This window comes from Tasmannia lanceolata, unplaced genomic scaffold (genome assembly GCF_043159265.1).
Source record: "Tasmannia lanceolata isolate RefF3 unplaced genomic scaffold, GAP_Taslan_0.1 ptg000012l, whole genome shotgun sequence".
Lineage (NCBI taxonomy): Eukaryota > Viridiplantae > Streptophyta > Magnoliopsida > Canellales > Winteraceae > Tasmannia > Tasmannia lanceolata.
In genome coordinates, this window is record NW_027518689.1 from 27,424,516 (window position 1) to 27,447,467 (window position 22,952).

A 22,952-nucleotide genomic window follows, 5' to 3' on the forward strand; every position below is an offset into this window, starting at 1 on the left:
AATTTCCCAGCCATCCATTTCCATATATGACCTCGTAGCTGACTTTATGTTTTTCATTTTATATCCTTAAATTAATAGTTTAGATCATCCAATTACGTGAGCCACCATGTACTTTTCGATGCAACAACATAAAAACTCATGTAATTTATATTAAATTGAAAAGAAGTAGGGTCACCATGGAGGGTTTATAATTGTTAATTTTCAAATCGGAGCGGGTCCCACTCATCATGATTTAGGCGGGCCCGCAATTAGGCTGATGCTGCCCACTCTTAGGGGCCGTTTCGATATATACACGAATTTTAGAATTTTGGATTTCTTCAAAATTCTAGATGGGAGACGAGAAGAATGAGACTGTCCGTTTCACTTTTCTTTAGAATCTTAGATTTTAAGTAAGAAATATTGGTTTTAGAAATCTCTCCCCCATCCTGCGGTTTCTAAAACGTAGAAACTTGGGATGATCTCCTACTCTCTTGCTGAAGGAAAGAAGGAAAAAAATCGGAAAACGACGGCTAGTCTCCTTTTCTTTTCTACCATCTACAATTTTGAAGAAATCCAAGATTCTAAATTCTGCGTATCCAAACAGCCCCTTAAAAAAAATGAATATTACTGATCTTAATAATATGGGATTTGCTAGGGACCGTTGCAGAAGCCATTTTGTGGGCTAGCTGGTGCATGAGAGAGCAGGCAACTCATATGAATTAAATGAATAAGACAAAATCTGTTGAAAAGTGAGCTTAAGTGTCTGCTCTCTCATGCAACCGCAGGTGAAATGCCTTTTGGGATGGTCACTAGCAAATCCCATATATTAATATTAATCTTTATTTCCAAAAAATGAGATTTGCTAGGGTCCATCCTTGCAATTTAAAGGAATTTCGCGGCCAGCATGTTAACGCAGCTGGTCTAACGCAGCATGTTAGACCAGCCACACAGTTAATGGAGACAAAAGCTCTTGTCTGCGTTCACTGTGTGGCTGGTTGCGAGATGCCTTTTGCCGATGGACCCTAGCAATTCCCTAGAAAATAATATTTTACGTTTCAAAATACCATACATCTCAAACCTTCCCAAATCCATCAATGGTAATCTCCTTCTTCTCTTCTCAAACATCTCTACAAATCCTCTTTTCCCCTCTAGGGTTAGGGTTTCACTCTTCATAAAACAGTCACTTCTCCCCTAGGGTTTCTCTCAATCCATCATGAAATCGGATCAAAACAGACCTAGTTTTAAAATGGCTCGAGAAGGATTCATCACTGATCTTCAACCATCTCTGAAGAAAAAAACAAGTTGGATTTTATTAGATTGTACTGGTGAGGGCACGATCTTGGATATTGATAGGTACACGATTATGAATAGAGTTCAGATTCAGGCGAGAGATTTTCGAATTATTGATCCTTTGTTATCATATCCTTCAGCGATTCTTGGTCGAGAGAGAGCAATTGTTCTTAATTTAGAGGTGAATTTTCGTTTCCTGTATCTTGGTTTTTGCTGATTTCTTGTTTTCAAATTCGGTTTTGATTTTTGGCGGGGTTTGTGTTTGTCTTTTGCGAGCAGCATATCAAGGCGATAATTACTGCAGAAGAGGTATGCATAAGACAAGATTTTATTCTTGTTTTATGAGATTTGCTAGCGTCCATCGCAAAACGCATTTCGCGGATGGTCTGTTGCATCTGAAAGCAGCCACCTCGTGAATGAAGACAAAATCTGCTGAAAAGTGAGCGCCTATGGCTGCTTTCAGATGTAACAGACCAACCGTGGAATGCCTTTTGCGATGGGCGCTAGCAAATCCCTTGTTATATTGGTTTATTAGTTATTACCTTTTTTTTTCTATGTTTTTAATATTTCCGGCTACTGATATTTGCACTGCCATGCTTCAATAATTAGACAAATTCAGCTTGTCTTTTCGTTTTAATTGCCTTATGAGGGCTTTTTGGGAATTGTAATACCGTTTGACATATATTTAAATAATAAAAGACAAGATGAGTTAATGTGATTATCAAAACATAGCAGTGCCAACATTAGCAGCCAATATTTCCAGAAAAAGAGTAGCTTCTGCAATCCCCATTTTCTTTTCTGGGCTAAATTTACTCGAGAAGAGTAATTTATGAATGTCTAGTAGGTTATTTTTCATGGAAAAATTGTTATTTTCCATGGGAAAAATTGGAATGTCTGGGAGGTTTGTCATTTTTCTTGAAAACTAGGTAATTTTTTTGTTTTGGAATTTCTTTCCATGAAAATTGAGTTTTCCAAGCGCTGAAAAATTCATTTTCTATGGGAAGTTTTTTCCAATAAATAATTTCGGTGCATCCAAATCGCCCCTTACGAAATTCAGTCTTGAATGAGAAAATTCATTCAGGGTGACTCACCTCCCAAAATTTGTTCTCATAATTAGAATCTCCAACTTATTTTATTGGAAATTTGTTTCCGTGTAAACCCAGTACTTATTAATTAATTTTTGAACCCATAATAAAGGGAAATGTTATCAGCACAACCTTATTTTGATATTTGCACAAACCTATCTATCTTTCTTCTTTAACTACTGTGACCATCCGTGCGATGCATGGGATGGGAGTAATTTTAGAACGAAAATAAAATGCAAGAAATTGAAAGTTAACTTGTGTTCTTTGAAATGGGGTGAAATGGATATGTGCCTTTAGTCTGTAAATGGCCTGAAACGGTGTCAAGCGGATGGGTGTCTGCGGGTTTGGGTTTGTAAATGGGCTGAAATGGGGTGTAGCAAGCTAGTCCGTAATGGGCTGAAACGGGGTGGAGGATATGGCAAACTCTTTGTACGCTCGAGCGCATATAAGCTTATATGTGCTCGAGCTTCAAAAACACATAGGGTCAACATCTTTAGGATGATCTAAAGCATTCATTTGAAAGGCCCTTACATAAAAAATCAGCTCCATTGGATTATCCTAACCCTTCCATTTGTGGAGATATATCCGCTCGAGCGCAAGTTGGCACTTTATGAGTTGAAATTACAGTTAAGTTGATGATCTTACTGATATGAGTTGAAATTACAGTTAAGTTGATGATCTTTCTCTGTCAGTAAGTCCCTAACTAAAAAGAAAGGAACTTCCAACTCAATGAGGAGATCTATCTTCTCTTCACTGCAATTCAATCAAAGATATAGTCAAGGGAGAACCAAGAGGATCTTCATAGTACAGGTTGTATAGCACTACGAATCAACTTTTTGTCTTTTAAAAGTCCTCCCATTCCCGGTCCCTAGTGTCAAGACAAGTTGTCTTTTATACTTGGTGTATAAATTTGGATTAAATGAATAAGAGAACAAAATGCAAAATACATCTGGATGTTTGCATGTCAAAATTTGTTTAGGTGGAATTAGCTTCTGGTTAATTAATTAAAAACTATGGATATGAAAATTGAAAGCACGAACAACCTAAAAGAACAATACTTAGAGAAAACTTGAATTAAAAGTCCTAAATAAAAAATCAACAAAACTACTCACTCTTTCAAATGCTTCCTTGCGAAGCGATACCGAGGCAGCAATAAAATGATGCAAAAGCACCATATCAGAATCCTGTAATAATCCTTGGAATAGGAATCGTTTTGGGTATTAGAAGATTGCTTTTAGTTAGGAAAGGAGCCATAGACGAATTCACTTGAGTATGATAAAGGTATAAACGGTACCAAAAGAAATTTATGAATGATTGCTTAAAATGACATTAATATGACAGGTTGCCGATTCGGAGGAAATTCCAAAATTAATGGGATAGAAATAAGAAAGGAATAGTAAATCTTAAACTATCTCCTTTCTTCTAAGGAGAGGGGAATAAGTTAAGAATAAGTAGAGACCTACGTTTTTGGAAAGCTTAAGAGGTGTAAGAGTAAAAATTAGATTAGATTAATTAGATTCTTAGTGATCGCACGGCGGCGAGAAAGATATATGCAACAATGTGATTTTTTTTGGCATGCCCACTGATTCAATTATCTCACAAACCAAACGTATTATCAATAGAATGATCAATCCAACAAATAAGTTTCATTGCAAATTGCAACTCTTATGTTGTTTAGATGGTTTGGAAGTTGGACATTGAAGTTGTTACTTTTACCCAGATTTTAGTGTTTGCTGGACCACCTACTTCCATCTTGTTTTCGAGTGCCTTACAGTATTTTTCTGAGAAAACTTTCTTCATCAAAGTTCTAGATCATTGAAATTTTGGTTTTGGAATCAGGTCATTCCAACCTATATTGAAGGAGATACGCTAATCTTACCGAACTCGCATGAGTCTGTTTTCTTGTATCCTAGTCATTGTGCAATTGAGTGTCTTTCTTTGTCACTCTCCCAATCCTTAGTCCAAGAAGCCTAAGAGAGGCTTGCATCATTTTGGTATTAGATCTTTGGAGGAGAGGACAATGCCTTCAAAACAAGCCCGACGTAGAGGTGGTAGAACAATCCCCTTGGATGAAGTACACACACTTGCTGAAAATTTGCAGTAGCATATGCAACAACAAATCAATGATTTGACTCGAGAAGTTGAATGTCTTCGTGCTAAAGCAAACAATCCTCCACCCCATTCCAGATCCAGAAGAACCAATGGTGATTCTTCTTCTTCAGAAAGTGTTCAATCTTTGTGACAAGGAAGGCGCCCCCAACTCCACACACAAGGTGTTCGAGAACCGGGGAAAAGAAAGTCAAGAGAGACATTCTAGAATTTCTAGGAACTGATTCCTCTGATGAAATCATTGATTGGTTAACACTTGTGAATGAAGTTTTTGAGCATAGAAATGTCCTGGAACAGTGTCGTGTTGGCATCATTGCCATGCGATTCCGAGTCAAGGCCATAACTTGGTGGAGACGTGAGAAGCAAACCCGCCACTCCTCCGGCAAAGATCCTATCACTCGATGGAGAAAGATGGAAGACAAGATCCGCAAATACTTCCTTTCCAAAGGTTATAAGAGGGAACCAACGGTACCAAAATTTGAGGCAAAGTACGCGAACGGTAGACCAATACACCAATGAATTCAATGAGTTGGTAATTCACAACAATATTCAAGACCCGGAGGAGATGCTCGTGAACAAGTATTTGGGAGGCCTTCAACTTCATATCCAAAACACCCTTGATGTTCTTGACATCTGGGATTTGGGAGATGCACACCAAAGAGCTCTCAAGGTGGAGCGTTCGCGCTCTCGGAAGCCACAATCCACATCTTTCACAAACCAAACAGTTTAAGGTTCGGTTGTCACTACCAAAGCCGGCCACACAAGTGCACACCCCACTAGCATCAACAAAGCCCCTACTCAGCCTAAGGTTTTTAATCAGCCCCCTCCTACCGGTCAAAGCTCTACAACTGGTATACGTTGCTATTCATGTGGTGAGATAGGACATTGTGCAGCAATTGTAGGAAGCGAAAAGCGGGTAAAGTATTACTTGTGAAAAATGAATATGATGATCCGGGTGAGGAAGACTCTGATATTGACCCAAAGGATGATGAAACTAACTCAGAAGATGAGCAAGTGCTTAATGCCCGATACCGGTGAGCTCCTTATGATGCGAAATTTTTTTTTAACTTCAAAACAAGAAGCTGGAAATCGTTGGCTTCGCAACAACAATTTTCACTCGGCATGCACCGTTTCTGGAAATGTATGACGATTAATCATTGATTCTGGATGTTGTGAAAATGTAATTTCTGAGGCGGCAACAAACAAGTTGAAATTGAAGTTGAAAGAACATCCAACCCCTTACAAGATGTCTTGGTTGAAGCAAGGTATGGAAGTAACCGTTTCCAAACATTGTCTTGTCAATCTTTCTATTGCTTCCATCTACTTTGACAAGATATGGTGTGATGTTATACCTATGGATTATAGTCTTATCATCCTTGGCCGTCCATGGCAATTTGATAAGAAAACAATCCATGACGGGTATCGCAACACTTACTCTTTTGACTATGCAGGAAAGAAGATTACTTTAGCACGTATTAAAGATCCAATTCAAACTCCTTTGGTTGAAAAATCCCATCCTCTAATTTTCTTGTGATGAAAGATGTAAAGAGTGCTATGGAAGGGATTAGTGTTATAAACATCTTACTTAACAAGTCTGATATTGGAGATGTGGTTGCACCAATCATTCTGAACCAAGTCAAGCCTCTTTTGGAAGAATTTAAGAATCTATTTCCATTAGACCTTCCCTCTGGCCTCCCCCCCCCCCCATGAGAGACATTCAGTACCAAATTGACTTGCCGCCCGGTGGATCTTTACCCAACCTAGCTCACTATCGGATGAGTCCGGTGGAGCATGAAGAACTGCAACGTCAAATCATGGAACTATTGAACAAAGGTTTCAAAAGGGAAAGCCTCAGCCCATGTGCCGTTCTAGCCCTTTTGGTGCCGAAGAAAAATGGCACTTTGAGAATGTGTGTTGATAGTAGAGCCATCAACAAAATCACCATCAAATACCGCTTTTCGATCCCTCGTCTTGATGATCTCTTGGACCAACTTTCCGGTGCCATCATCTTCTCAAAGTTAGACTTAAAGAGTGGATATCATCAAATCCGAATCAAGCCCGGAGATGAATGGAAGACGGCGTTCAAGACCAAAGATGGACTATTTGAGTGGCTAGTCATGCCATTTAGATTGTCTAATGCACCTTCCACCTTCTTGAGGTTCATGTCACAAGTTCTAAAGCCGTGTCTTCGACACTTTGTGGTTGTTTATTTTGATGATATTTTAATTTTTACTAACACTACTAATGAGCACTTGCAGCACCTTCGAGATGTATTACGCTTGCTAAGGCAAGCACGCTTATTTGCAGCCCTTGAAAGTGTTACTTCTTGGTGCCACAAATCCTATTCCTTGGATTTAACATTTCAAGAGAAGGGATTTCAGTTGATAATGCCAAGATCAAGGTGATCCAAGAATGGCCAACCCCAACAAATGTGCATGAAGTTTGAAGTTTTCATGGCCTAGCTTCCTTCTACCGACGATTCATTGCACATTTTAGTTCTATTGGTGCCCCACTCACTTCTTGTATGAAGAAATGTGTTTTTTAGTGGACCATTGAAGCCCAAAGAAGCTTTGAAGAGCTTAAGGAAAAGTTATGTACAACCCCTGTCCTTGCGCTTCCCAACTTCGATATCATTTTTTAGGTTCATTGTGAGGCATCCGGAATCGGCATAGGAGGAGTTCTAAGTCAAGGAGAACGTCCCATTGCATTCTTCAGTGAGAAATTGAATGGTGCCAAGCTCAAATATAGTACCTATGATTAAGAGTTTTATGCCTTGTTTCACACACTTGAACATTAGAGACAATATCTAATTCATAGAGAATTTATTTTGTACACTGACCATGAAGCATTGAAGTACATTTCATGTAACAAAAGTTCAATTCTTGGCGTGCAAAATGGGCGGAATGTCTTCAAGATTTCACCTTCAACATTAATCACAAAGCGGGTGTACAAAATAAGGTTGCCGATTCTCTTAGCCGAAAGAAAAGCTTGCTCCATACCATGCGCACTACTGTGCTCGGCTTTGACTCCTTCCAATAGCTATACATGGAGGATGAATACTTTTCCAAACTCATATCAGATGCTCAAGATAAGAAGCTTGCTGATTTCACCTTATGTGATGGTTTTCTCTTCAAAGGAAATTGCTTATGTGTGCCGGGTTGCTCTCTTCGGCAAAAGATGATTGGTGAGATGCATAATGAAGGTCATTTCAGTCGTGACAAAACTCTCCAACTCGTTTCAGCAAAGTACTTTTGGCCACATCAGAAACGGGATGTACATCGTTATGTTATGAGATGCCGAAATTGCCAAATTGGTAAGGGACAAGCTACAAATGCCGGTATCTATTTGCCTTTGCCTATACCACATGTACCATGGGGGGATATATCCATGGATTTTGTCCTTGGATTGCCACGGACACACCGAGGAATGGATTCCATATTTGTGGTCGTTGATAGATTTTCCAAAATGACACATTTTATACCTTGCCGAAAGACTATGGATGCCTCGCGCATAGCTAGCTTATTGTTCAAAGAAATCTTTAGAATGAATGGAGTACCAAATACCATCACTTCAGACCGAGACACGAAGTTCCTTAGTCACTTTTGGCGTCAATTATGGAAGAGTATTAGGACCACACTACAGTATAGTACTGTGTTCCACCCTCAAATTGATGGGCAAACCAAAGTTGTAAACCGATCATTGGAAAATTTGTTGAGAACCTTGATTGATGACAATCCCCGTTCTTGGGAAGACCGCCTATCACTTGGAAAATTTGCTTACAACAGTTCGGTGAACCATTCTACAGGTTGCAGCCCTTTCTTGGTTATCTATGGGCGACAACCCAAGTCAGCACTAGATCTTGCACCTATTCCATTTGTTGAAAAGCCCATTGCCCAAGTTGAAGATTTTGTATCTCAAATGAAGCTTATACACGAAGATGTTCATCGTAAGCTGGAAAGTAAGTCTGAGACCTATAAGAAGGCTGTTGATAAGAGGCATCGTGAAGTCATATTTGAACCCGGATATTTTGTTTGGGTTTACTTGCCACCGGAACGTCACCCTGTTGGAAGCTACAATAAGCTTAGTGATAGAAAGCTTGGTCCACTTGAAGTACTTGAACGTATCAATCCCAATGCGTATCGTCTCAAGCTTTCTTCCCATATAAAGATACATGATGTGTTTAATGTCCGCCATTTGACACCTTATATGGGAGATTCCTCTGATGATGATATCTCGAATTCAGAGACGAATTTTTCCAAACAAGGGCGGAATGATGCAACCCCAACTAATGTGGCTGACAAATTTGAAGCCTATCCCAAGCAAGTGAGAAGATCAGCCCGTATTCAAGCCCAATACAAGGCCCAAGCCCAAATTGAATCCACAAAGCATAAAGGCCCTGACCCAGTTGCATTTTCGTCATAATGAACCTGGTCAATCTTGATGCACATTTTTGGACCTCTAGATGGATGAATCAGAGCAAATGCTTAACTAAGAAGTTGTAGGTCTTGAATTATCTTTCCAACGAATATTCCTGCTCTTAATTTGGCCTAGTGGTTGAAGAGTTTGGCTATTTTGGTAGACTATTTTTGCTAGCTTTGACTAGTTAATGTGTTTAGAGTTCCTAAGCTATTAATGACGTATGTGAGTCCCTAAACTAGTTAGTGGACTAGTTTGAACCAATTTTCTCATGTATTTCTCTATATAAAGAGTATCAAACTTATGTAATAGAGTTTTTAGTGAATATTGAATGAAAATTCGCATATTGCATTTTCCCTTGAATCTTGAAGAGTTCATCCTTGAAACCTAGAAGAGTTTCACTCTCTCCTTGAAGAGTAGGAGCTTTCCTCTATTGTTTCCATCCTTGAAGAGTTGCAAACCATCAATCTTGAAGAATTGTTGTTATCCACCTTCCTTGGCAACCTAGAAGAGTAGCCATTGAAGTTGTTACCTTTCCCCATATTTTAGTCTTTTCTGGACCACCCACTTCCATCTTGTTTTCGAGTGCCTTATAGTATTTTTCTGAGACAACTTTCTTCATCAAAGTTCTAGATCATTGAGTCCTCGAAATTTTGGTTTTGGAATCAGGTCATTCCGACATATATTGAAGGAGATATGCCCATTTTACAGAACTCGCATGAGTCTGTTTTCTTGTATCCAAGTCATTGTGCAATTGAGTGTCTTTCTTTGTCACTCTCCCGATCCTTAGTCCAAGAAGTCTAGGAGAGGCTTGCATCAATTTAATAATGTATCAAGATTAAGAAGAAATTGTTAAGGTTTGTTGCTAGTGTACATTACTAAGCTATACAATAAATAATTGCAAATATATCAGACCTATGGTTCATCATAAGAACCGAAAGGCAAGAGTGCAACTTATTTTATATTGTTCCTCGATACACCAATACCTCAAGTGTCTTGAACACCGCAAGAAATGGGCATTTCAACAGTAAGCCAAAGAGAAATGAAATTCTAATCTTCATATATCAATTGCAACGGTGTAATGTAATACATTTTTTACTATCAAATTTTACTTTAGAGGAAAGACAGTGGTTAACATGAAGCGTAATAAAATGTAAATAGAGAAATTTATTAAAATTAGCCTTTAAAATAATAACCTTTCTACATATCCCACTATATAGTACTTAATAATAGTTTTCATCATATCCCACTATATAGCCATTAAAATAGTAATTATTTTTCTATAAATTTAGATTAATTTAGATTAATTTAGATTAATTTTCTATAAACGTTAGATTTTCTTTAGAAATTCTTTACTCACCGATGACTTATTAATGAAAACGTTCTGAGATGAATTTAATCTGGCAAAAAAAATTGCGTTATTTTTGGAAACTTATGGATGGTATTATTAGCATTTTCATGCGTTTTAGAATTGAAGGGCAAAAATATTGAATAAAAACGATTACTTTCGGGTGTGTTTGGTAGGTTGCAATAGGGAAATAGAATGGGTATTTGATTCATTTTCTACGAATTCCTGTGTTTGGGTGTCACAATAGCGTGTAATCAGGAAACCCGAGCGGAATATCTAGGGGAATATTTGGCGGAACACGAAACCCCCGAGCGGAGGTGGGATTCGTTGATTCCCGAGTGACTCTCTCTCTCTCTTTCTCTCCAAAAAAATCTCTCCCTTGAGAAAATATCTCCCAAAAATATCTCTTAATCTAACACTGTTAAAGTATAAAAGATTAAATAACGCCTTCTCCTAAAAGCTTGGGTTTCGTCTAGATTGAGGAAGAAGCCATGATTTTGCACTCTTTTTTTTATTTTCTTCTGATTTTGCAGTCTGGATCAAACCCTGCAACCTGATTTAAACCCTGAATTATTACTTTATTTTGTTTTTGCTAAAAATAAGAAGGAACCTAGATTGGGTGGATTGCACCCAATCTGGGTTCTATTGTGGATTAAGCCCTGCAATCTGGATCAAACCCTACAAGCTGGTCTAAACCCTGCATTATTACTTTGTATTTTTTGCAGCAAATAGTGCTCTGCAATCTGGATTAAACCCCATTCTTTTCCTAGATTGAGCATTATTTTTTTGTTATTCTTTTGAAGGTGGCTCATTCAATTGAACTCAAAGCTAATCTGAGTTTCTTTTGATGTTCTATTGTGGTTTGTTTTATAGTTTTTTATTTTTGTCCAGATGTCATTATTTCATTTCGATGTTCTGTTGAAGTGGTTTTGTATTTTTTTCTTGATTCTCAACTTCATTTGATGTATGTTAATGCAGTTTTCTTGGTGTCATGAGGTAGGAAAGAGGAGGGAGGTAGTTTTATGGGTTCCTAGCAGGTAGGGAAGAGTAAGAAGGTAGGGGATTGGATAGAGGAAGAATTAGTGTATTCAAGAAGATGAACTCTCTCTCTCTCTCTCTCTCTAAATTCTAGGGTGAATTCACGTCCTTACCAAACTGGAGATTTGGAATTGTCATTCCCTTTACCGAAGGAATTGGAATTGGAATTGGAACTGGAACGGAATTTGATACCAATACCAATTCCTGATTCTTGCAATCCAAACACACCCTTAAGGTTTTTGAAGGGCTGAAAATTGCCACCTAGGATTAATGGTCAGCTTTTTAGAGAGGAATTGGAATTGGAACGGAATTTGATACCAATACCAATTCCTGATTCCTGCAATCCAAACGCACCCTTAAGGTTTTTGAAGGGCTGAACATTGCCACCTAGGAATGGTCAGCTTTTTAGAGATATATATGATTTTTTAAACATAACGGAGGGTTTTGCGATTTTTAGGAGGGTGCCACGTTCGATCAAACGCTGGATGGGGGAGCTGTCCACGTGGGCGTGAATAGTTAAAGCCCCATCCTGCTATATTATAATAGATAGATAGTTGCAAACCCGTGCAACACTGTGCGTTGCAAAGGAACGGGAAAAAAAACAAACAAATAAGCATTCATAAAGAAAATTAAGCCATTGATCCAACCCACGTGTGAATAAAGCTTCTATGACATGCATACCTAGAAAATAAAGCCACTGAACCAATCTTGTTTAGATTCCAAGAAAATTCTGGAATAATTTGGACAATTTTTATACATCAAAGAATATTTGTTCGACCCCAAATGTCCCGGATACCACTATAAACAGATTCTCATCAGTTTTCTCAGGGTCGGTAAAATTTTCTTATAATTCAAAAGAAGTGTTTTTCGTATAATTCAAATTCAGGCTGTGTAAAAAATGTAAATTTTTATAGATTCATAAATCGTTGCAAAAAATATATAATGACCTGCTCCCAACAAGGGCCTATAAAGATACAAATCCTAATTAAATGTAGCCTGTAGATCTTTCGATTAAGGATTAACAGCTAGATCTTTGATTTTGAGTTTTCGGACTGTAGGATATGTAAATTAGATATTGGATCGATCCCCAATCTTTAAGATTCTTGTGTATTTCCTATCCAGCATTAGATTAAATGATCTTAAAAATCAGCTATTATAATATATTTTCATTACTTTAGTATAACCTATTTTTGGGGCATCAAATCCTATCCATTCGACATGATTTTGGTCCCGGTAGATGGGTATTTCGAATACCTATCCAACGGACTAAAGATTTAGCGATTCAGACGTGATTTGAGCAAGTTATGACAATTTTTCTGTTAGCATTAGGCATAATTACGAGTGTTGTCTTATTATGCAACTTTTAAGTTGTCTTATTTGAAAAAATAAAATCTAAAAGTAACCTTATATAACCTAAATACTAATAGTATATTAAAATAAGTTAGGAAATTCAATATTGATATTTCCACCCTCTTAAGTTAGTATTAGATTATAATTATGAATCTAATAATTGGAATCCTTCTTGAAATAAAACTCTAGGCTAAGTTTATAAATGAACCCATTTGGGGTTATTTTTAATTACCTAATAATTGAAGGAAATGAAGAGAGGAGAAGAAAGAGAAAAGAAGAAGAAAAGCTACGGTTTTGCATCGATTGGTTTTTCATTTTCGAATAAGTGTCCGATAACTATGTTTTTCGTAATTTCTTATTTAAATTCAAAGCTTTTGCTTTTGTTGATCTTGTTTCAACCTAATTTGGGTTTTTAACAATGTTCTATTGATATCTTTACATTCTTTTGAATCAAGAAACTTATTTTAAATTTTTTTTTTAAAATTTTATGCCTTAAAAATATATGTATTGTATTTTACTTAAGAAAAACCCTAATTTGAATAATCTAGAGTATAGTAGAAATTATTTTTGGATGTCTAAACCTATACGTGTGATTTTTTAGAGGATTTGTCACTGTTTTCTTTAAAAATCAGCACTTAAAATTGATTATTTTTCTGAGATTTCATCGAGTTCTTGTCATATAAATTATGTAAGATGTTTTTCATGAAAGATATGACATCTAGGTGTGTTGTATACGATTTTTATGGTAGTATTTCAACAAATTCATCACAAAAACAGTGTGTTTAAGGGCTGTTTGTTAAAGATTTTATTGTATATAAATTATATAACTCATGTAAGTGTTTTATGTAACGTATGTGACATATAAATAATGTATCTAGGTCTTATGGTGCTGATTTCCAAGAAAATCAACAAGTTTCGGTATTTAAATGGGTTGTTTTGTATAAACATCTTCGATAAAATTGTTATAAAATGTACCTATATGGTTTTGTGTGAAAGAGATTCTATAAGTATGTATTATATAAGCGTTAAAGGGCTGGTTTTCATTAAAATCGGCACCTAAAAGGGGATAAAGAGTCGAGGATACACTTAAAAACCGTCACTTTGACAAACACAGATCACTTTGATAACTCCACTCCATTTGTTCAGTTGAAGGACCCATAAGCCACATTATAATAATACTCCCTTTTTAAACAAGCACATTTATCAAATAAAACTAAACAAGAATGCATAATATCAGGATAATTAATCGACGCACCTTATGTCATGAAATATTTATAGGTTCTTACCAGGTTGATTTATAGAGCTTTCTTACCATCCTTTACACTCACCAAGAAAATCAATGCCAGTGATAATTGACTCATTTTATAAGATCATTTTAATGAATTGCTATTATAATCTCGTTCAAGCATCTTTTCGTTCCTTATATTGTTTCTAGGAGATCAGTTTAAAAGGAAATTAATTAAGATTGTTGCCGTATGTACACACTAGTGCGTTTCAGTGTTACTTTGGTAACACTATGGCCTATATATATACTATAACTTACCGCGTGCAAAAGCATGTGAGGTAGAAAGAAAAAAAAGGATTATATATAACACTGTGTATACATATGATGCAAGTAATTAAGAAATTGTTAGTCTCTTATTCGATGTTTCTTTTTTATTTATTCAATATGGTTTCGACTATTATATTCCTTGGCATGATTTAGTGACATCTTTGTTTCCCATGTTTTCCTTATCTTTACTGATTGTCTACATCCCTCTTGTTAAGATCTTTGTATACTTGTTTTGCTTCGATTCCATTATATATTCTGTATGAAACCTTATTATAATACAATCTCATTAAATTGCTAATTATTTTATGAGTTTGCTACAGGATCTTGTTTAGTTTTTTGCCCCATTGCCTCTCCCAGATTTTGTAGGTACAGATAATGACATGATAACATGAACACAAACAAATGAGCTAAAGGAATAGAAGAAAGAGGGTTTGGCCATGTGGCCTTATCGGGCAAAGTACATTTACTTTGTGAGTCATATTTGGTTTCTTTTTTAGTCCAATTGTTTCCCTTTCGGGGTAGCAATTCGGATTTTGGGATTTCTGAAAAAAAATTATATCTAAATTTTTTTTCGAAATCTGGGTCGTTACAGTTGGTATCAAAGCTTAGGTTGTGGGTCCCTAGGGCTAGTATCTAGCAAAGTTGTGAGATAGGTAAAACTAGGCAAGGAGCATATTGGAAACGACACAATAAATTTGTGTGTACTGTAGGCACATGAGTCAATTTTATTGTAAGAACAACGTAACGAACTCACGTGCACCGGGGACGCCTGATTCGACATGTGAGAGAATTATGTCGGCAGAAACCAAGAAAGATATCTGTGAGCTCCAAAGGCAATTTAGTCATTTCACATGGAGTTAGAGTATTTTTTTTCCCGTAATGCAATGTGCCAATGTGGACGTTGGGTCCCAAGAGGGGAGGATTGTAAGATCCCACATAATAAAGTGAGTTGTATTAGGTTCTTAGAAATTTGATACATTGCGAGTCTTGGGTACGTCTTAGGAAAGAGTAGTTAGTTGAACTTAATTAAAAGCTACTCACCCCCTCATGTTTTTCAAAATACACTTAAAGAAAATGCAACACCAACATACATTACTCGATTGCATCTCACATCACATAAAAAGGACCAAAGTCATACCATAAAACGTTGATTGTTCAAAACTAGATTTCGTGATACATTGTTTGGTTGAGACACACAAATGAATACATTGTCGGTTAATTGTTAAAATTTCCCTTCAAATTCATGAACTGTTTCTAACTTTAACAATTTCAAAGTTGTTTGGGAGTTACACTCTCCTTTAGTTGTATTGTTTGCATATCACCTTAGTCTTGTAACTTTATTACATGAAAACTGTTAACTTAAGGGAATTAAGGGAGTCGAATTTCGGGGACGAAATTCCTTTAAGGGGGGTTGAATGTAATGACCCGCTCCCAACAAGGGCCTATAAAGATACAAATTCTAATTAAATCTAGGTCGTAGATCTTTCGATCAAGGATTAACGGCTAGATCTTCGATATTGAGTTTTGGGACCGTAAGATATGTAAATTAGATATTGGATCGATCCCCAATCTTTAAGATTCTTGTGTATTTCCTATCCCGCATTAGATTAAACGATCTTAAAAATTAACTATCATAATGTATTTTCGTCACTTTTAGTATAACCTATTTTTGGGGTATCAAATTTTGTCCGTTCAACATGATTTTGGTCCCGGTAGATGGGTATTTCGAATATCTATCAAACAGACCCAAGATTTACCGATTCAGACGTGATTTGAGCAAGTTATGACCCTTTTACTGTTAGGATTAGGCATAATTACGAGTTTTATCTTTTTAGGCAACTTTTAAATTGTTTTATTTGAAAAAAATTAAAATCTAAAAGTAACCTTATCTAACCTAAATACTAATAAAATATTAAAATAAATTAGGAAATCCAATATTGATATTTCCACCCTCTTAAGTTAGTATTAGATTATAATTAGGAATCTAATAATTGGAATCCTTCTTCAAATAAAACTCTACGCTAAGTTTATAAATAAACCCATCTAGGGTTATTTTTAATCACTTAATAATTGAAGAAAATGAAGAAAGGAAGAAGAAAAGCTACGATTTTGCATTGATTGGTTTTTCATCTTCGAGTAAGTGCCCGAAAACTATGTTTTTCGTAATTTCTTGTTTAAATTCAAAGTTTTTTTTTTGTTGATCTTGTTTCAACCAAATTTAGGTTTTCAACAATTTTTATTAATTTCTTTACTTTCTTTTGAATCAAGAAACTTATTTTAATTTTTTAAAAATTTTAGGCCTTAAAAATATGAGGAAAGTGTTCCTGCATAGCTGCGCAGGGAGCTCCCTACGCTTAACTTAAGTGGCTTAAAAAGCCTCCCATTGGTTAGTATAACGGGTCCACCTTTGCAGGTCCATAAAAAGTGACCAATGGGAGGCTTTTTAAGCCACTTAAGTGCAGGGAGCTCCCTGCGCAGCTGCGCAGGAACACTTTCCTTCAAAAATATATGTATTGTATTTTACTTACGAAAAATCCTAATTAGAGTAATCTAGAGTATAGTAGGAATTATTTTTGGATGTCTAAGCCTATACATGTGATTTTCTAAAGGATTTGTCACTGTTTTTTTTGTAAATCAGCACTTAAAAGTGATTGTTTTTTCTAGATTTCATCGAATACTTGTCATATAAGTTATGTGAGATATTTTTCGTGAAAGATACGATACCTAGGTGTGTTGTATATGAATTTTATAGTAGTTTTTTAACAAATTCAGTACAAAAATAGTGTGTTTAAGGGTTGTTTCATAATGATTTTATCGTATATAAATGATATAACCCATGTAAGTATTTATGTAACGTATGTGATATATAAATAATGTATCTAGGTCTTGTGGTACTAATTTTCAATAAAATCAACAAGTCTTGGTGTTTAAATGGGTTGTTTTGTATAAACATCTTTGATAAAATTGTTATAGAATGTACCTATATGGTTTTGCATGAAAGAGATGGTATAAGTATGTATTACATAAGCCTTAAAGGCATGATTTTCAATAAAATTGGCACCTAAAAGGGGTTAAAGAGTCGAGGATACACTTAAAAACCGTCACTTTGACAAACATAGACCACTTTGATAACTCCACTCCATTTGTTCACTTGAAGGACCCATAAGGCACATTATAATAATACTCCCTTTTTAAACAAGCACATTTACCAAATAAAACTAAAAAAGAATGAATAATATCAGGATAATTAATCGACGCACCTTATGTCATGAAATATTTACAGGTTCTTAGCCAGTTGATTTATAGAGCTTTCGTACCATCCTTTACACTCACCAAGAAAATCAAGGCAAGTGATAGTTGACTCATTTTATAAGACCATTTTAATGAATTGCTATTATAATCTCGTTCATGCATCTTTTCGCTCCTTATGTTGTTTCTAGGAGATCATTTTAAAAGGAAATTAATTAAGATTGTTGCCGTATGTACACACTAGTGCGTTTCAGTGTTACTTTGGTAACACTATGGCCTATATATATATATATATATATATATATATATATATATATATATAGTAAACTTACCGCGTGCAAAAGCATGTGAGGTAGAAAGAAAAAAAGGATTATATATAACACTGTGTATACATATGATGCAAGTAATTAAGAAATTGTTAGTCTTGTTCGATGTTTCTTTTTATCCATTCGATATTCTTTCCACTATTATATTCCTTGGCATGATTTAGTGACATCTTTGTTTCTCATGTGTTCCATATCTTTATTGATTGTCTACATGCCTTTTGTTGAGATCTTTGTATACTTGTTTTGCTTCGATTTCTTTATATATTCTGTATGACACCTTATTATAATAAATCTCATTAAATTGCTGATTATTTAGTCTGCAACAAGATCTTGTTCAGTTTTCTGACCATGTTGCCTCTCCCAGATTTTGTAGGTACAAATAATGACATGATAACATGAATACAAATAAGGGAGCTAAAGGGATAGAAGAAAGAGGGTTTGGCCATGTGGCCTTGTCGGCAAAGTACTTTTACTTTGTGAGTCGTATTAGATTTCTTTTTTAGTCCGTTTTTTCCCTTTCGGGGTAGCGATTCGGATTTCGAGATTTCTGGAAAAAAAAATTATGTCTAAAAATCAGGGTCGTTAAAAAAAAAATAGTCGTTGGAACTTGCTTTAACCTTTCCAAACATTTCCAAAAAATTCTTGCAATCCAAAGAGAGCCCAAGTGAAAATCATCATGTCCTTCTATTGCATCAATTGGAATTAGGAAAATTTTAGAAATGACTTTCCTTTCCCTAATACGGCTAAAAATGGCTATCAAAGAATCATATCAATGGCCTTCTAATTCAAATTGTATCTGAAAATTTTCCCCAAAATGGCTATAAAAGAATAATAGATCTACCTAAAACAACTTGAATATAGCTAAAATTCCTTCAATTACTGAAGGAAGGAAGTGTAAACAAACATATGCTTATGCCTTAATCCAGTATTTTGTGAAATTTAACTTGCAATGGTAAAAAATTACCAAGCGAAGCATCAAATCATTTAAAAAGCACACATGCATTTTAAATGAATATTGCATTAGATAAGCCAATCTAAAGAAATAATACGTTTGAATTGCAAGAAAAAACATTTCTGACACAACTTTTTTCTCGAAATATTTTTGTTCTTCCCACAATTTAGAGTAAAATGACATGATTATGGCTAATATAGAGTATCATCATAAATTGAAGGTCCCTCATCATTTATATAAACCAATAAAAAAAACCTGATTTCTCTTTTTGATTCTAACATGTTATTTTAGTGGAATGTATTGAACAAAGTTGAATAGCCTAACATTGGAGCCTCAAATTCAAGGTCAAGTGAGAAAAAAGCAACAGACATTTGGTATATAGATATAGAAAATATAAAATTTAAGAAAAGTTATCTTCACAGAGCCATGTACCAGATTTGAAAATTTAAGAAAGTCATGTCGATACGAATAACCTTTAGGTGATAACTCCTTATTAAAGGATTGCGGAATGCCCAAAAATTTCTCAATCATCATAAAGATGGAGCTAAAATTAGCTTAAATAAGATCCTAACTATTTATTCTATCTCTCAATTAGAAAAATCTGATACAGTAATAAAAGAAAAGATAAATAATAATCAATTAAAAAACCGGAATACAGATGGAAAGCCCCTAATTAAAAACAAGAAAACAAAACAAACAAAATGGTCGAGTAAAATAATCAATGCACTGTGGTATAAATCAGCAAAATTAAAATTTTCCTGCACAAAACAAACAAAATTTATAGGGAAAGCCCCTAATTAAAAACCCTTAAATTAAAATTAAGTTTCATGCTTAATCAGAAACCCCAACTACCATATAACCATTAAAGAGAAATACAAATATCAAAATTTCAATTACAGATGGTAGAGTATTATAACCCTTATAGCTTGATCGTGTGAGTATGAGGTGGCCGTCGCCAGCGAAGCACAACCCAATTTCAGAGAGAAATCCAAACTAATCATATGTGCCAAAAAACTGACTACAAATAATCATCCGGCAAAAATAAATTCCCAAAATATGCCCATCACTTAAATTCTACAACCCATATAGAATATCATACTCTAGGGAAAAAATTGTCCACTCGAACCCACATCTCATACCAAAATAATAGTATTTACCAAGATTTAAGTTATTAAATACAGAAATGCCCAGCTTTTGACAACGAAGAGTGATGAGTTGACAACCTCGTGGCATTGCAATGGATGACATAAAAAGATTAGAGAGGGGAAAAAAGATGTTTCAAAGAAAAGATAAAAAATGGGGAACGAACCCATTGATTTGGGTCTTTAGTTTTAGCTGAGAGACGTAGGGTTATGACATTTATGAGAGAAAAATGGAACTCAAAGGATACACATACAAAGATGCTTATGGGTGTGGTGCAGTCAATCATTTAATGGGAAAATAATGTATGGTTGCAATTATTATAGAGATTGGGTGTTCAAGAGGCACATGGTAGTGGGGAATTTGAAAGGGCTGTGAAGGTGAAAGAAAAGAAACAATACATTGAAAATGATTTAAATAGGATTGTGTGTGTGTGTGGGTAGGGGGGGGGGGGGGGGGAGAGTGCTAATTTTTAGGTAATAGATGGTAATAGATTGGAATGAGACATGTTATTTATTTGTTTATATTACTAATTTAAGGAGGTAAATGGGGAAACCAAACGGCTGAAACAATGTTTGGAATAATAACGGTGCAAAAAACTTTCGTAATCCCAACTTTTGCACAGAGGGGTGCCACGTGGCGAAGCCGCAGCTTCCCACATTCCGTTATATATATATATATATATATATATATATGAGAAAACGGTTCCTACACATATGTGTAGAGAGTTCTCTACACACTAGCTTAAAATACAGTGGGGGCCCACATTGTTTAGGTGATCCAAGCCATCCATTTTAAAGGCCCTCACATAGATAGGGTGTCTACAAAAAATCAGATCCATAGGATCATCCCAACCCTACGATTATATATATATATATATATATATATTGTAGTATTCAGGCCCATGCTATGCATGGGTGTCAAATAGTGGGCCACACCTTTTCAAAACATGAGCTGCAAAATGGTGGGCCCAACCCATCCCTATCCCATTCTCAGAAATCAACAATGAAAAGAGAAAACCCAAACCCAAACCCAATTGAGGTTGAGAAGCAATCTAGTATGACTATTATATTCTAGTATTACTATTTTGAGGTCACCCTCTAAATGTATATATAGTGTACCCTTATAAAATTTGAAAGAAATGAAAACCTAACTTGGGTTATTGTTTATGTTGAGTACACAATCATGCCTTAGAAGTTAGGAAGTAAGGGTATTGAGTGCATATTCCAAGATAAAATGAAAACATCATTGTCTATAGAGGTCACAAAGTTGTTGACCTTTGGATTGTAATCTTTTGAGATTAAATTCTCCTCTATCCAAATGTTGTAAGATTTTAATCCATTTTTAAAGTCATTATAACAGTCTAAAGAGGAGATACCCAATGAATAAGAATAAGAAATAAAAGATAATGCAATCTTGTTTTATTTAGCAGTAGAAACTAAATAATATCTTAAACTTCCATCATGATAAATCTAAGAGTGAAGTCTGATCCTCAAGATTATAAAGAGGAATTAGTGTATCTAGATTCTATTGTAGAATGAAGACACAAATTTGTCGTATACTGTTGGAACTGGTGTGGTTCCAGCTTTTTTTTGGGGACTACAAATTTAAATTACAAAACCACTAAACAAAATAGGAAGAGAACCGAAACAGTGAAGAATTACAAAAAGAAGCTTTAATTAGAGAGATATAATTATAAATTGAAGGTCACCCCTAATTAAAATTTGAACTGTGATAGTTTATGATACTTTTTTCCATGTCTAATCGAACAATAAAAAACTGAAAATGGTGGTTGAATTTTTGTTTTCATTTGCATCCTATTTATCTATCATAACTGTGATAGTTTATGATACTTTTTTCCCAGATCTAATCAAACAATAAAAAACTGAAAATGGTGGTTGAATTTTTGTTTTCATTTGCATCCTACTTATCTATCATATATTTTGATCAGTATATAGTCATTACTTAAAAAAGTAGTTTCATTCGTGTAAAAAGAAATTATAGGATGCTTACGTAAGAAATAAGAGAATAACAACCGACATGTTCCCCAGCCATACAAAATCCAAAAGCCCGAGCAATCTCAGATGTAAAAAGGCTAAAACCACAAAACGATGCTCTCTTTCTGTTCTTCAACAACAACAACAAATGTAAAAATCTTGTAGAATCTAACAGTCACACCTCACTGTTGACATTTTCACTACATGGAAGAGATGAATACATGGCGTGGGACTACAGAGCAAAAACGAAGGGTTAAAGTATGACCTCCAAAAAGAAGATCAGAGGAGATTTATGAGGAAAAAGCAAAGTTGATAGCAAAATTCTGACTTTATTAGGAGATTAAAACAATGCTGCAGCCTAATCACGGCTCCATGAATTGCTACCCCTTCTTCAGTTTCTAATTCACTACTCTATATCAAACCCTTTTCTAACTGGTTCTAATTCACCACTCTATATCAAACCCATCTTTTTTTTTCTCGAGCAAAAAAAAGGATGGGGTACACGAACTGCAAGAAGAACATCAAAGTTGTCCATCGTTTGATTATACATGATCTTCATTTAAGGAGAAACAATTTATAATAATATCCATCTAAATAATTTATGACCCGCTTTCCACCAAGGGGTTGTTATATCATAGAACAATACACAGTAAAAATATTATACAGTACGTCAAAAGAAGAAAAATAAACAATATAAACAAAATCCAAAACAGGGCCTTAACATAAGAATGGAAGTCCAACAAAGATTCGGCAGTTGCAGGTGGGATTTTAAGAGGTTGCCCTAGTAGGGATACAAAAGAATATGAAAAAAAAGAAAGAAGAAAAACACCTCACATGCAACGAAGACAGGAAGAAAGAACGCATATCGAGATTAGGCAGTTGCAGGTGGGTTTTGAGGAGGTTGCTATAGTTCTGTGAGTTTTCCACATCCAAGTCTAAACCAAAGAATTTCAAAGCAGTAAATGAACATAGGTCAGGATATTTGGTGTTTACGAAACTGACTTTTGGAATTCTGACTTTTGAAATTCCTCGCTATTCAAAGCGGCTATAAACCGAGAATGACTATATCGCCGCGTTTGGAAAATCTCGAGAGAAAAGATCGAGAGATAATCTCGGGCAAT

General features: G+C 35.4%; 1 protein-coding gene across 2 annotated transcripts in view; it reads left to right on the top strand.

Annotated features, from left to right (window-relative positions):
* The first annotated feature begins 1,080 nt into the window (after positions 1 to 1,080).
* LOC143887147 (magnesium transporter MRS2-I-like) overlaps positions 1,081 to 22,952 on the top strand; it is a 67,322-nt gene continuing 45,450 nt past the window's right edge. Inside the window, exons 1-2 of one of the 2 annotated variants that reach the window (XM_077391251.1) lie at positions 1,081 to 1,450; positions 1,549 to 1,578. In XM_077391251.1, coding sequence (XP_077247366.1) covers positions 1,193 to 1,450; positions 1,549 to 1,578 — 288 coding nt within the window. In that variant the 5' untranslated portion in view covers positions 1,081 to 1,192. Of the gene's footprint in view, positions 1,451 to 1,548; positions 1,579 to 18,104; positions 18,219 to 22,952 lie in introns of those variants that run through there. The other variant, XM_077391252.1, reaches the window with a different exon arrangement.